The 16,397-nt window shown below is 38.1% G+C and overlaps 1 protein-coding gene across 1 annotated transcript in view; it reads right to left on the bottom strand.

The window, feature by feature from the left end:
- The window catches only part of ninl (ninein-like), a 42,978-nt gene extending 27,656 nt beyond the window's left edge, over nt 1-15,322 (bottom strand). Inside the window, exons 1-7 of the mRNA XM_062995158.1 lie at nt 15,280-15,322; nt 12,512-12,723; nt 11,831-11,927; nt 11,155-11,351; nt 3,760-3,850; nt 2,547-2,737; nt 1,098-1,253 (exon numbers count right to left, since the gene is read on the bottom strand). Coding sequence (XP_062851228.1) covers nt 1,098-1,253; nt 2,547-2,737; nt 3,760-3,850; nt 11,155-11,351; nt 11,831-11,927; nt 12,512-12,694 — 915 coding nt within the window. The 5' untranslated portion in view covers nt 12,695-12,723; nt 15,280-15,322. The remainder of the gene's footprint in view (nt 1-1,097; nt 1,254-2,546; nt 2,738-3,759; nt 3,851-11,154; nt 11,352-11,830; nt 11,928-12,511; nt 12,724-15,279) is intronic.
- Between the last annotated feature and the right edge of the window lie 1,075 nt (nt 15,323-16,397).

The raw sequence follows: 16,397 nt of genomic DNA, 5'->3' as shown, positions 1-16,397 counted from the left end.
AAAGCAAATATATTATTAGTTTGTAACCTTGTACTTATGTAAAGTGACACTTTTCCAGTGCTCTTTGGGATTTTTTATCACATCAGGGCTGAGGAGGACTTGGGTTTGGTCAAGGATCCATTAGTTTTTTTTGTATTCTTTCCAAGATACTCTCAAAAGTCTTTGCCAGCACTAGAGTTCAAAGGCATCAGTATTATTCCTGTCCTGTTTTTTATGGATTACATGACATCCATAAAGAACCAGAAAGAGGACCACAGTCTCGACAATTCTGATCTTTGTTGGGAGAGACAAAATTGTTATATCTGAATTTTAGTTCTAGTCTATTTACTGACTGCTGGATACTTTGCTATTAATAATTGATCCCACTTCACCATAATTTCCCTCAATGGTAAAGCAAATTTTTTCTATTGTTATGACTTGTCATCCTTATATTGAGCTGAAGTCCCATCTTTTCACATTGTTTTTAACATTTCTTGTAAGGTTCTTTAGGTCTTCCTGATTTTCTGCTATGAGTGCTGGATTAAGGTATTATGTGATTTGGGATGCAGCCCACATATTTCTATAGACGATGTATTTATCTGTTTTTAACTACTGCCATTTCTGATGTAAGACGGAAGTGTTAAAAGAATATAAAGGACATGTATATGTAAATGTGACTGTCATAGTTATTGAGTGCTAGAAAGCACAACATCTTTTTTTTTCAACAAAAGCTTCTATTTAAGCTACAATAAGTCTTGAAGCTTCACAAGGCATTGCTGTGGAGTTATTTGTATGTAGCTGCCTGGCCTAGTCTTTCTGTAAATGTATACATTTGGGAAGTTCATACGCCAACTGTAAAGGTAATGAGTTCAAAGTAGACTAACTATTAAACATTCATTTGTTTATAACTGGTTATAGTGGGCAGCCAGATTTTTCTATGCCATCCTGTACTAGGCTTGTCACTTTTGATGCCCTTTAGCTGTGCGTTCTGTTCTTCAGTTCTCCATACTACTACATAACTGACTTTAACTTATTTGTTTGTGTATTATCAATGACACCCATTTTACTGTATAAAACTGCATTATTAAACACAAGCATTTAAAAATCAGAAGGCTTACCTGTGAGAGAGGGTGCTGGGCAATAAGTCGGACAGGAGTGGATGCAGCAGTAGGTGCAGGCAAGTCTCCATGTCTGAATAATCCTTTTTGGAACTCGGTAAGGCTCACCCTTCCATCAAGGTCTTTATCTAGTTTTCTAAACAGGGCATCCAACTCCTGTGTGAATATTTATACAGTTAGACTTTTACAAAGGATTTTACAAGAATTTAAAAGGTAAAATGATTTAAACGAGTAGTATAAAAAATTTTTTCATTTAAACATAATGACATGCTGTTCTGCATACAGCCACTAGGAGGAGCACACCATCTTAAATGCATAGTCTCAAGTAGGAAAATAATACATTTACATTTTCGGCATTTTATCCATTTTATCCAAAGCGACTTACAGTACTGTGACACTGTCTAAGCAATTGAGGGTTAAAGGCCTAACAAAGTCAACCTGGCAGTCGTGGGGCTTAAACCAGCAACCTTTTGATTACTAGTCCAGTACCTTAACCGCTAGACTACAGCTGCCCTAATAGTTTTAATACTCATTTCAGTGTAGGAAAATGTCAGTGCTACAGCACAGAATTTTATAGTCATTCTCAACAGGTGTGCTGTATGATATTTTTGTGGCAACAGTTTAGGGAGGGCCCTTTTTATTTCAGCATAAGTGCCATTACAAAATGGCCCAGCCTACACAACCCCTGGGGTGGGACGGTGGCTAAGTGGGTAGCACTGTTGCCTCACAGCAAGAGGGTCCTGGGTTCGATCCCCAGGTGGGGCGGTCCGGGTCCATTCTGTGTGGAGTTTGCATGTTCTCACCGTGTCTGCGGGAGAACTGATTAATCGTGTGTAATGAATAACTACCGTTCCTGTCATGAATGTAACCAAAGTGTAAAACATGACGTTAAAATCCCAAATAAACAAACAAACAAACAAACACAACCCCTGACTTTAATTTTATGAAACATGATTGGGATGAATTAGAGCACCAACTGCAACATATGTACCATATGACCATACTATAGTCTAGTGGCTGAATAGAAGTACATGCCATCAATCATGCTACAAAATCTAGTGGAAAGCTTTCTGAGTAGTGTAAAAGCTGGTGTAGCAAAAAACAGCCCAACTCCATATTAAAGTTAATGGTGTTGTAAAAGGATGTTTGTGTCCACATATGTTTGGCCATGCAGTGTATAAGTATTATTCTATCTATATTATTAGCAAAAAATGGAAAATCAGTTACACTCAAAAATCAATTCAATATCTCCAAATCAGTTTGTGGCCTTGCAATAGCCATGGAAACACTTTCTGTTGTGATGAGATATGATCTGTTATTGAACTGATAACGCATTCCAGAAACCAGGAGGCGTAATTAGTCCTTCAGAACCATTTTTATCACTATCAGGGGCAGTGTCCTGCACTTTATTCAAGGTCTCTGTATTTGTGTAGTTTTGAAAAGCCGTACCTCAGTCTGTAGATCCTTGAGTCCGATGTGGTTGCAGACCTTTGACAGCTCTTGCTTATTCAACGTTCCTTCAGCGCCAACCCCCAACTCCTCCCATATTGCCTTCACTTGCACATCTGTTACATCCTGGCATGGACCAGTATGGTACTTTCGACTTCCTGAGCTATTGGGCTTCCAGAGCTTTAACTGACCTGTACAAGCACACATTGGGTTTAATGCTAAAGCAGGTTTTTCTAGCTAAAGTGCTTGGGAATTGATGTCACAGCTACAACAAATTTGCCATGATTGTAGCATGAATCATTTTGTGGACTCCAAGCATAAGACTGCCTACGCATAATTTCACAATGTTTCATAAAATTTAATACTGAATGTGTTACTAAATGCTTGGCTTTCTCTGTCTATAAGTGCCCCCATTAATACTCAATTGTGAGAAAATATAGCACTGGCACTGCATGCTTTACTTTAGTTTCGCCCTAAGCCAGATTTGAACCTAGGGTGGAAAAATATGCGAGATGCGCTCTGCCCACTGCACTACTCAAACAGCGGTGTATTAAACACATTGAAATGCTGATATAACCTGCACACACATGGCGTTACTAAGACTAAAAGTGAACACTACTTAAAATAATAACCAAAAGCTTTCTAATTCCCACGGTAGCGGAAGAAGCCGTTAGCCCCGTTACAGAAAGGGGGGGGGGGGCAGTGAGAAAATCTGGGGGGGCACCCTAGCGCCGGCCCTGGTTGTTGGTCCCAGACAGATATTATTACACAACAGTCACTTGAATTTATACAGAATAATGTAAGAACAAAAAAACATTTTGTTACTGTAGCCTTCCTGTCAGCTTCAGTCTGTCGGCCATTTTTATCTGATTTTTCTCAGCAAAAAGGCATTTCTGCCATCTGATTTGTCATTTATTAAATGCTTTTTCAGACCATTTTGTGTAAATCAGATCATATTTTTCCCCCTTCTGATGTTTCATTCAGGGCGCTTCTGCCTTGAATGGTTAATTGGACAGAAACAGTGTACAAATAATGTCATGTTTTTTTTTTCTGCTGCTACAGTTTTAAAAACAAAACCACATTCACAAGTTCAATCTGCTTTATATAGGGATTATTCAAATCTCTTTCTGTAGACATTCTTTTATAAGTGGATGGAGATAATTTTACTTAAATTTTTAAAAGAATATAATAAAAAGTAAGACTCAACATTTACCTTGTGCCTCAAAATGAACTGAGTTTTGACTGGAGTCCTGCTCTCCACTTGTGACCTTGTTGCTTGCTGTGTCTTCATCAGATTTCAGACTCTGAAACAAATATTACACACATTTTCAGAAAAGATAGTTCTAATAGTTAAACATTTGTATTTAGACAGAGTAGCAGTATAGCAGTTAAAACTCTTGAGTACAAATCAGAAGAGATGTTAAGATATGATGAATTAAAATTCTGGCTTTACCCAAAGCCTTAATCAAGACCCTTATCTGCTCAGCTCAGCTGTCTTATATTTAGCTATAATTTCAATAAAAAATGTAATAGCTCTACTGACAAGCTCTATCTCTATTTTTTTCTGTGTGATTGTTACTTTTGTATGTAAAGCGACCTTGGGTTTTGTGAAATGTGCTATATAAGTGTAACATTATTATTACTATTATTATTATTTATTATTGGTAAAAGATATATTTTAAATGGGCAGCAAAACACCTTGCATAGTATGTTAGCATTGGCTTTATGAGACTGAATGGAACACATTTATTCAATCAGCCATGACAAACATGGATCACAGTTGAGTCTCCAGCAGTGCGTGACAAAACTCAGACAAGTCACATTTAATATCCATCAGATTGAAGTATTGCATAACATTATAGCAGCTTTTTCAGCAAAGATCTGTATACACATCAACCCTAGGCAGATAAGAAGGACCTGTGATTAATTCTAATCCTAAATGTATTATTTGAATATTTAAAGTAAACAAAACAAAGCTGTTGCAAACACAAAACTAAAAAATTAATAAAAACTTTAGAATTCAGTATAATGTGCCAGTCTACCACCACTCAGAGCTCTTGAATCAGAAATGTAAGATTTGTGACTAATTTATTGTAGTAGGGCTGCAAAATGATCACAAATATAATCCTGTTTATTGTTCTCAAGTTTAAAAAAATCTTTATTTATCACAATTATTTAGCAAATTTATGAAGACAACCCTGATTATGATTAGTTACTAAAGAAACATTATCATGACGTAAGAAAATCTTTTACATTTACATTACATTTTCAGCATTTAGCAGACACTCTTATCCAGAGTGACTTACAGAAGTGCTTCCATAGTAAACATTACCATACTCTAGCTTAAGTAGACGACAGTCCAAGTACACAAATCTGCTGAAACCCTGTTAGAACCAAAGTGGGGTTTTTTTTGCAAGAAATGAATAAGAGCGTTAGTAAGTGAGTAAGCTTTAGTGCTTAGTAAAGAGGTGGATTTTTAATCGTCTTTTGAAGACAGCGAGAGACGCAGATTTTCGGACAGACAGAGGAAGTTCGTTCCACCACTTGGGTGCAGAGAAAAGCCTTGATGCTGGTCCTCCTCGAGTCCTGGATGGAGGATCAAGTCAAGCGAGACTAGTGGCTCAGAGGTTGCGTGGTACAGAGCGGGGTTTTATTAGACCTCAAAGGTAGCTTGGGGCTGGTGCATTTTTGGCTTTGTAGGTGAGCATCAGTGTTTTAAAATGAATGTGTGCAGCTACAGTGAAGCCAGTGGGGTAGAACGCAACAGTGAGGTGATGTGGTAGTGTTTAGGTTGGTTAAATAGTAAAACAATTGTTAATTCTATATTTATGCCTTTAAGTCTTGTTTAACATAAATACAAGTTCATACAATTATAGACACTTTTATCCAAAGCGACTTACAATTATGACTGAACACAATTTTGAGCAAATGAAGGTTAAGGGCCTTGCTCAGGAGCCCAACAGTGGCAACTTGGTGGTGGTGGGGCTTGAACAGGCAATATTCTGATTACTAGTCCAGTAAATTAACCACTGAGCTATCGCTTTTATTGTGCGGACTTAACCTACTATTGTGACAGTTTAATTTCACTCCTATATGCTACTCAGCTGTGTATTTTGAGGTATAATTAAAAAAGAACCCACAAGGCTAAAAAATATGTGTAAATAACACTGACCAGTACTAGTTGTGGCTGCCATAGACATTCCAGAAAATTATGAAATCATTCTGCAATACAACTTCCCCCCTGCCCCACAGCAACCCAATCTACTGTCATAACCTGTTTTACCTCGTTTCAGATTTATTTAATAAAGTTAAGTATCTAAATTATACTCAACCCAGTGACTTCAGTCTAAACCCTTATTAGGGTTTGTGTGGTTACACTGTAGCTGAGGACGTGTTGCAGGTTCTAACCCATGTAGTCTCTCGGGCCATTTTTCTGAGCCAGGCAGTTATATAAAAGCCCTACATATTTCGCAGAGCAAGCCTCTACAAAATGCAGAGCAGGCGAGAGAGAAACAGAGCGGTAGAAATGGAGTGAGATGAAATCTGGTATGCAAGTATGTGTTTTTAAAATGAGAGTTAGTCCAGGCAGAACTAACCCTCATCTCGCTCAGCTGTCTGGTGTGCAGCGTTTCTTTACTTAAGACTCTCCACCCAAACCAACTAATTGAGGGTTTTCTGAAAGTATGACCAAATATGCAGGGTCAAAAATACACACAGTAATTTGGATCATTAATTTCTGTGCCCATATGAAATATAACTGGTGTGACTGAACCCATTAGCCTGAGCACAAGTATTACAATAAAAAAAGTTAAAAAGGCATTTTTGAATGATGGCAAGATTGTCCACATAAATGCTGCCTACCGCATACAGTAGCTCAAATGGAGCCTTGTTGTATAAACACAAGACAAAGACATGTTGTGCCCTGCAAATATAAACTGCAATTTCAGTTAAGTCTTTGTCTACTTGATGGAATACCAATAATTCTGTCTACTGTGTTACCTTTCCATATGGCTGGTGCTGATTAGAGTTTAGGAACCGTATGGTTTCCAAGAGTTTAAGAGCATGTACATTGATCAGCCATAACATTAAAACCATCTACATGTTGTCCATCTACAGTATTTCTCTACATACTTTTTTTTAGCCTGCTTTCGCCCTGTTCTTCAATGGTCAGGACCCCCACAGGACCACCACAGAGTATGTATTATCTGGGTGGTAGATCATTCTCAGCACTGCAGTGACACTGGCATGGTGGTGGTGTGTTAGTGTGTGTTGTGCTGGTATGAGTGGATCAGCAATGCTGATGGAGTTTTTTAAACACCTCACTGTCATTGCTGGACTGAGAATAATCCACCAACCAAAAATATCCAACCAACAGTGCCCCGTGGGCAGCTTCTTGTGACCACTGATGAAGGTCTAGAAGATGACCAACTCAAACAGCAGCAATAGACGAGTGATTGTCTCTGACTTTACATCTACAAGGTGGACCAACTAGGTAGGAGTGTCTAATAGAGTGGACAGTGAGTGGACAGTATTTAAAAACTCCAGCAGCACCGCTGTGTCTGATCCACTAATAGAAGAACAGGGCAAAAGCAGGATAAAAAGGTATGTAGAGAAATAGATGGACTACAGTCAGTAATTGTAGAACTAAAAAGTGCTTCTATATGTTAAGTGAAGCTGATAAAATGGACAGTGAGTGTAGAAACAAGGTGGTTTTAATGTTATGACTGATCAGTGTATGACATTACACAAGGTTTACATAAAACTTGTCCCTTGGTAGTTCAGTGGTTAAGATACCTGGCTAGTAATCAACAGGTTGGTGGTTCAAGCCCCACAAATGAACGAGGCCCTTAACCCTCTATTGCTTAGACTGTAGTCTGTCAAGCAGTTGTAGCCCAGTGGTTATGGTACTGGGCTAGTAATCAAATTGTTGCTGGTTCAAGCCCCACCACTGCCAGGCTGCCACTCTTGGGCCCTTTAGAAAGGATCTTAACCCTCATTTGCTTATACAATACACTGTTACAGTACTGTCATTTTAAATAAAAATGTCTGCTAAATGCTGAAAACGTTAAGTAAATGTCATCATTATAAGTTGCTCTGGTTAAAAGTGATACTGTAGTAACACAAATATAAAAGCAATACAAGTAGTGGGATCCAGGGATGCCGAATAGATGGGCTCTTTAATACAGTACACGATTAGGGCTACAATAAAATAGAATACCTTTATTTGTCATACATATATACAGGTGTACAGTACAATGACATTCTTTCTTCGCATATCCCAGCTTTGGGGTCAGAGCGCAGGGTCAGCCATTGTACTGCGCCCCTGGAGCAGAGAGGGTTAGGGGCTTTGCTCAAGGACCCAACAGTGGCTGCATGGCAGAGCTGGGATTCGAATTCCTAACCTTTCAGTTGATAGCCCAAAGCCCTACCCCTAAACTACCACTCACCCAAGTGTGCAAGTGATCTACAAAATAATCAAAACCAACAAGAAGTATCAGAAGTGATGAACACAGGTAATAATTTGGCATGATTTATTTGGGAACTCACTCGATTAGGTTAATGGGCTCCCCTGCGATGGACTGGCGCTCTGTCCAGGGTGTTTCTGTGGGCTTTGTGCCTATTGAAAGCTGGGAAAGGCTCCAGCACCCCCACAACCCTGATTAAGATAAGGGGCTTAGACAGTAAGTGAGTGAGTGAGGGTAATATGCAAATAGAGCTGAGATAAGGCACTGCTGTAAGCTGAAGGACTGTGCCTTAAATCACATACTACTTACTAAATGCATAATCAAAAAGTTAACTGTTATTATTGGAGAAATGTTTTAGCATCTCTTCTTTCTGTTAGTTTAGGATATTAATGACCTCCTTAAAATGCTACACATTGTTTATCAACTGTATTATTAAAAAAAGACTTAAATATATTGGGAACTGTTACAGGTTTAGACTAGCAAGCAAAACTTATCTGGTTTTACTGGCAGAAAACCAGCCTGTGTGGTACAGTGAAAAAGCCTTGAATGCTTAGAGATTAGGCACCATCATCATGTTGGTGGTGTTATGTGAGAGCTTACTTGGCATAAAAGACACCATTAATGCGAAATGTAGACTACAATCACTGTTAGCTTAAGAATGTCTCTTAACACCATGAACAATGCAGTACCTCAACCCCTCCCTTTTAACATTAACATGAATGAATTTGCTGCTTTTGTTTAACATCTCCAAACTTCAGGCTTTGTGTTTCGTGCCTCAGCAATGTGATGCCTCAAATAAAGAATGAAAGCAGATTCAGATCACATGAGGAACCTACTTTCCACTGCACATTCTTTTTTTTGTTCAGCTTTGGCCAACGGAGGAAAAATTCCAGAAAGAAAAAAAAACAAACACTGGAGTAACACACAAGCCTACTTTACCCAGCACTCCTGTACTTTATACAGAAAGTGGGAACGTGAATTGAACCATTCTTTGATCCTGAGCCAACGGTAACATTGAGGGCTGATGAAGGTGGGGGTTGCAAAAAAGTTAGACACTTGCACATTCCACGTTACCAGACTTCCTGAATGGAGAGCAGCTGTGCTTCTTACTCCAGTAATGCTGGAGTCAGTCGGTGTAACAGGTACACAGTGCTCTATGAACAAACCTAAGCATTGGCCAACTTTGACATATAAACATTTACATTTACATTTTCAGCATTTAGCAGACGCTTTTATCCAAAGCGACTTACACAATGAGCAACTGAGGGTTAAGGGCCTTGCTCAGGGACCCAACAGTGGCAACTTGGTGGTGGTGGGGCTTGAACCGGCAATCTTCTGTTTACTAGTCCAGTACCTTAACCACTGAGCCATAAACACATTTCAAAATGTGTATGAAACTTAAACATAAAGGAGGATGCCTATAATTATGACATTAAAAGTAAGCTTGACCACAAAGTGTGTAAACCCTTAGTACAGACACATCTGCACAGGTAAGTTATATTAGGTTGTCAATAAACAGCAATTACCAATAAAAGATCTCATTTAATATACCATAACATTAAAACCACCTCCTTGTTTCTACACTCACTGTCCATTTTATCAGCTCCACTTACCATATAGAAGCACTTTGTAGCTCTACAATTACTGACTGTAGTCCATCTGTTTCTCTGCATGCTTTGTTAGCCCCCTTTCATGCTATTCTTCAATGGTCAGGACTCTCCTAGGATCACTACAGAGTAGGTATTATTTGGGTGGTGGATCATTCTCAGCACTGCAGTGACACTGGCATGGTGGTGGTGTGTTAGTGTGTGTTGTGCTGGTATGAGTTAATAAGACACAGCAGCGCTGATGGAGTTTGTAAACACCTCACTGTCACAGCTGGACTGAGAATAGTCCACCAACCAAAAATATCCAGCCAACAGCACCCAGTGGGCAGCGTCCTGTGACCACTGATGAAGATCTCAAAGATGACCAACTCAAACAGCAGCAATAGATGAGCGATCGTCTCTGACTTTACATCTACAAGGTGGACCAACTAGGTAGGAGTGTCTAATAGAGTGGACAGTGAGTGGACACAGTATTTAAAAACTCCAGCAGCGCTGCTGTGTCTGATCCACTCATACCAGCACAACACACACTAACACACCACCACCATGTCAGTGTCACTGCAGTGCTGAGAATCATCCACCACCTAAATAATACCTGCTCTGTGGTGGTCCATTGAAGAACAGGGTGAAAGGGGGCTAACAAATCATGCAGAGAAACAGATGGACTACAGTCAGTAATTGTAGAACTACGAAGTGCTTCTATATGGTAAGTGGAGCTGATAAAATAGACAGTGAGTGTAGAAAGAAGGAGGTGGTTTTAATGTTATGGTTGATCAGTGTATATTAGCACTGTGATATGTGATTTTTATTAAGATGAGAGACTGAGAGAGAGCTTATAGTCCGGATTTAGCGCCATCTGATTTCCACTTTTCGGACGCTCAGAGAGCTTTACGGGGAAGAAGATTTTCATGTGATGATGATGTGAAAGTTGTGTATCAGTGGCTACTTGCTCAACCAGAACATTTTTTGCTGATGGCATTAAAATGGTATGATGCTGGGTAAAATGCATTGGAAGGTGACTCTGTAAAAAAATGATGGAATTTGTTTTTGGAATTCCTAATAAATGGAGTTAAAGTGCAGAAACTTTTTAAAGAACCCTCGTATATTAGAGTAACTTGTATACATGCATTTGAATGATCAGAGAACTGTAATAATCTAAAATTAGAAATTGTTAAATTAGTAATAGTCTGTAGGTAAGTATACTTAGACACAAAGATAAATACTAACCCCATATTTAAAGTTGTGCCAACTTCACCAGTTCCAAACGCACAGTTCTCAACACACGGTTGTTAATAATACTTTCTAATTCTTTTACCAGCTACTGTACATAATATTTTGAAAAGATTCTGTAAATTCGAAGAAATCTCAGTATGTGTAGGGCAAGGCTGGAAACCACTGAGTGACCTTCAAGCCCTCAAATGGCACTGCTGAAAAAACTTCATGTTACTTTTACTTTATTACTTTTAAGTAATTTCATTAAAGTAAGTAGTTCTTCTTAGTGGTTCTTTTTTTCTGCATGGCAGTAGATCCTCTCACCTCTACACTCTCTAGTGATGTTGAGCGTCTGAGCTTAGCCCTCCTCACACTCACGAAGGAGGTGTCATCCTGCTCTGTATTAAATGGAGGTAGGTTTTCTGTGTTTGCTTTTGGTGTAGAGGCTGTCTTATCAGGTCGTGACCTGCGCCCATACCGTTTGGTCCCCTTTACAAACTTTGGGCTCACCTCTTCTGGTACTGTTCAGGGCAGAAAAATACAATATTCTGTATTAATAATAAACTAGAAAAATACAGCAAACATAGTAAATGCAGAATAAAAATAAACACAGACACTATAATATTAAAGCTATAATAGTTTTTACAGAAGTTTAAAAGAATACAGTAGAAAACATTACATGAGTGTCTTAGGCTGCATGTGACAATCCTGAAATTCGATTCTATACTGCTTCACTTCATTTATATTATATTAAAAGGCTACATTACAGACACAATGGCTCTTTCAAAAAGAGCTGTTACAGTAATGAAATAAAAAGTGACAGACACAGCATTGTACTACTTAAGAAGACTTAAGAAGATATAGTGTATAATATTTCAGGCAATTATGAAAATGAAGAAGTCTGATTCCAACATGTTAACCATGAACAAATGATTAACAAGTGTCAAGCTCTGCTGACTTTGTGCTTAAGAATGACTAAACCGTGTATTTAACTGGGTACCTGGCTCAAGGTAGCTGCTCTCCTCTTCAGATGTAGAGAGGTCCAAAGACCTGGACAGTACTGCTACAAATCCCTCTTTGAACTCTTCAAAATTTACCTGAATTTATAAACAAAAAATATATTATTAATCAATATATTTAAAAAACTACATATATATAATACTTGACTATACATATAATGTAGTATTTCATTGCAGTGCCATTTTATGTGATTGTTGTCAATAAATTTGCATAAAAAAATTAAGCCATCATTTATTTATTTTTAATAGGCTGTTATAATAAAAAGACAGTACAAAAGCACCCCCCCCTGTTGTGTAGGGGTCAAAGACCTTTAACCTGCAGTCAGGTTAATTAGAGCTACTAAAAAGTGTGTGTGTGTGTGTGTGTGTGCCTTCCCTGCCTTCTAACTATTGCAGAATTAATTGGACCCACCATGACCCTGACAAGGAAAAATGCTAATAAAACAGACTATGAATAAATAAATACAATGAAGCTGTAAATTCATAACCTGTTATTAAATTTACTTAAAATGTGATAGATACTTTAACTGCATTAAATAACTAATGGTAAGCTAAAGAACATTTCATTTAATTGAAAGTTGACAATAAAACATTACTTTTACACCAATGTAAACCTTATTGGTTTAGTGATAGTCATGACATAACCAAGAGAAATAGCTCACCCTTGCGTAATGCTCTGGGCCTAGAAGTACATCAAGCAGCAGAGGAAGATGTGCATCCAAACTCAGTTTGTGACACAGTACAGTGAGTTCCTCTTTATCCAGGTAACCTGTGCCTGTAGTATCACAACTATCAAACTCCTCCTTCAACTGGGCCACATAGCGGTTCTGCTCAGCCTCATCCATCCCACCACATAGTGCATAACCTGCTCCACCTATAAAACAAGAATGTCTGATTTAGTGGAGTATTAGGAGTTAAATCACACAAAACTGATCAACTTAAGACAAAACACTGAAGTTTTCTTGTCAAATAAATATGTACCCTAGAATTTTTAATAAAAATCAATACAGAATTAAAACACAACAAAATATAAACCTTTCAGGACTTTAAGCATATGTTAGTGTAAGGTTTATTTTGACAGGAAGTTTAGTCACTAACATTTAACTACATAAAGAAAATGTAACTCCTTAATTTTTACTCATACTGCCTAAAGATGCACTGTCAAAATTTGAATGATCTTATTGTTAGAAATACAGTGGTACCTTGAAACTCAACGTCAGTTGGTTCTGGGACTGGTGTTGAGTTTAAAAGGCGTTTAGTTTCAATGTATTTTTTCCCATAAGGACGTATGGGAAACCTGTTAATGCGTTCCATGGTCCTGTGGACTTCCATATATTTTAAGCTTATGTTAAATAATGAGGTTGTTTTTGACACTTCTACACTGAAAAAAACACAAATATAATATAAAAAAACACTGAAATAAAAAGCTGATTCTTACAATTTCTTTTTTTACAACCTAGAGCTGTAACACAAGTTTAAAAGTGAAACAGTGAGGAAAATCCAGCTGAACACAGAAACATGGACGCTTTTAGCGTGAATCTGATGGTTATTCCACACAAATGCAGATTCGTGCCTTATGCACACTTTCATGCTGTTTTACCGCACCTGTCAAGCCGAGCGCTAAACAAAGCAGCTGTTCATTGTTAATTTAAAATTAAATAAATAATTTTTTTTTAAAACAAATTGAACACATTGCATTTTAGGGTATAAATTTTTCAACAATGGGTGTTGCGTTTCAAAGATTTTGAGTTTAGGGGACGATGTGTTACAAGGTACCACTGTAATGTGGAAATATCTGGACCAAAGCAACTCATTCTAAAAGACTAATATTACATCATCTGAAAATAGTTGACCTGGTTTGTTATACACACTCTCCTACAAGAGCTCTTCACTTCACAATCTCTATAGCTAGTGTTGTGTAAAACTGTGCTGATGGAACAGTCTTCTGCAGCTGCTTCAGAGCTACAATTGTACTCTGCACTTATCTAACATATAATGGTTTTATCACAATTTGATTTTGATGCAAAAATCCAGCCTTTTTGGTTTTAATAAAAATGCTTAGCCATCTATTTTGATAAGACTTCCCTTTTATTTCCTCTTTTTGTTTCTTTGATTTCTTTTTTGTTTGTGTTTATTTCTCTTTGTTTTTTATGATTCTCGCTGTATCTTTATTCCTTTCAGTTCTTTATTCAGGGCAGCACAATGGCTTGGTGGGTAGCACTGCCGCCTCAGAGCAAGAAGGTCCTGGATTCAATCTCCCAGGGGTGGTCCAGGTCCTTTCTGTGCAGTTTGCATGTTCTCCCTGTGTCTGCGTGGGTTTCCTCCCACAGTCCAAAAACATGCAGCCAGGTTAATTGGAGACACTGAATTGCCCTATAGGTGAATGGGTGTGTGTATGTGTGTCTGTCCTGCGATGGACTGGCGTCCTGTCCACGGTGTTACTGTGTGCCTTGAGCCCATTGAAAAGCTGGGATAGGCTTCAGCAACCCCCATGACCCTAATTGACTAAATGAGTGGGTGAGTTCTTTATTCAAATCTCTTCTTGTATCATTTTTTTTGTTCCTTTTCTTTTGTCTTTCTTTCAGTTTATATATATATATATATATATATATATATATAGAATTTTTTTTTTTTTTTTAATTTTAATTTTTTTTTTTTTAATTGCTCCATATACATTTAAAAGATTTTCATACAAATTTAAACATTTTAATACATCTCAGGAAACAAGACAGGAAAATACACAAAACTGTGTACTATTATTGCTATTATTATAATGTATAACTGATCTCGTGAGACAGTCTTGCCAATGTTTTTCTCTGTAGCGCCAGCAGCACTACGACCCTGACCAGGAAGAAGCGGTTAGTGAGATGACGACGATGATGATGATTATTATTGGTAGTAGATGTAGTTTTTTAAAGTAATTACAGTGTTTATCTTCACTTTTAATTGTTTTGTCTTTATTATTTACTATACACACAGTGTCCGGAGCTTTGCTAACAGAAAGATACCGCTGTTTCTTACTGCTCGTTATTATGAGTAGTTGAACAGAAGTAAGTTGAATTATAAGAGGTTTATCGTGAACTTGTAAGCATTATTACAAGTATAAATAGTAAAAAGAGTTTGAACGTAGAAATATGTTATACACACGTTATTCAATGTTATTTAAATAAATACGTGCATTTCGCAGAATGGCTAGCGGGAGCTGATTAGCACAGTTGAACGCTTCACCATGGGAACCGCGACTCCACTGTACTGAAACAAAAGCCTGATAAGATCATAAAACCTCCTCCAACTTTAAACCCTGGTGCGGTTAATCAACAACACTGCTGTTATTACAATATCCACAACAAAATAAACACTGATATGTATTACAAGTATAACTAAAATACTGCACTTTTAACTACAATAGTGTAATATGAATCCAGTTTACCGTTTAACTACACACTGCGTTTCCTCCAGATGAAGCTTCAGTCCATAACATCGCGGTATTCTCAGCTCAGCACCAACGTGTCCTTTAATACGAACACTAAAAGTCAGCAGGACAGTCAGCAGGACAAGGTATCCGCACATACACACTCGCAACAAGTACTGTTCACCGTTACACTAGTGATGCGGTGTGTGTGTGTGTGCGTGCGTGTGTGGCGCAGTCCGTCAGTCAGTCCGCTCTGCAGTCCCCATCGGTCAGGCGGAGTATTTTCTCTGTAATCTTAAATTGCCATTATAAAACGGATAGTTCTGGTCCTAAAATCTGATTGGCTGAGCCGCGTTCGAAGCCGTTGTAAAATCCCCGATATACGCACACCTATGACCACCTCACATCATTCCATATTAATACGCCACTGAAAAGAAAAAGTACAAACTTGGTTGAACACTATTTTAAGTCATGTACTATACATGGAAATGTCCAGATTAATATAAACAGTAATCGTAATCATTAAGCGGGTGTTTCGTCCAAGAAATAGTATAATAGTGTTTGTGGAGGAATGTTTATTGCGAATGTTATGTTCGCCCTCATGTTGCCTAGCAACACTGTTAATGAACTACCTGATTTCGCGGAAGAATGCTTTTTGTAAGTGTTTTTGTACATAAAAACATTTATAAATTGAACATTGTTGTATTTTATTATATTTTATGTTGACCGCCATTTTATAAAAGCAATGAGCCACTCGAGACCGGGCGTTACTGCTATGATTTTATTACGGGGAAGGATGTTTTGGCACGACGTGAAGCAGAGTGCAGTAACGCACAGTCTCTCGTGGCTTATTGCTTTATCATGCAGGGCGCCGGTGGAACTTTGGGGTTCTCACAGGTTATGTCGGTGTTCATTAAACATGATACACCACATGTTTGGTTATGCGATAACTGACAACATCTATGTCATTTGAGTGGCTCAGCAGTTGTCTCTTTGCCCACTGGGTTTCTTCCAAGTAGTTTCTGGTTTCCTCCTACCTTCTAAAAATGCAAAAGGTCAAACTGGTCAGTTCGAAACTCAGCTCTTAACAATTGGCTGTTGTTCATACAGGGTGGGGAGCCGGATAGGGACCTCAT

This window comes from Trichomycterus rosablanca, chromosome 5 (assembly GCF_030014385.1).
Source record: "Trichomycterus rosablanca isolate fTriRos1 chromosome 5, fTriRos1.hap1, whole genome shotgun sequence".
NCBI lineage: Eukaryota > Metazoa > Chordata > Actinopteri > Siluriformes > Trichomycteridae > Trichomycterus > Trichomycterus rosablanca.
Note: the sequence above shows the minus strand (reverse complement) of the source record. Positions and strands in the feature narration are given on the sequence as shown.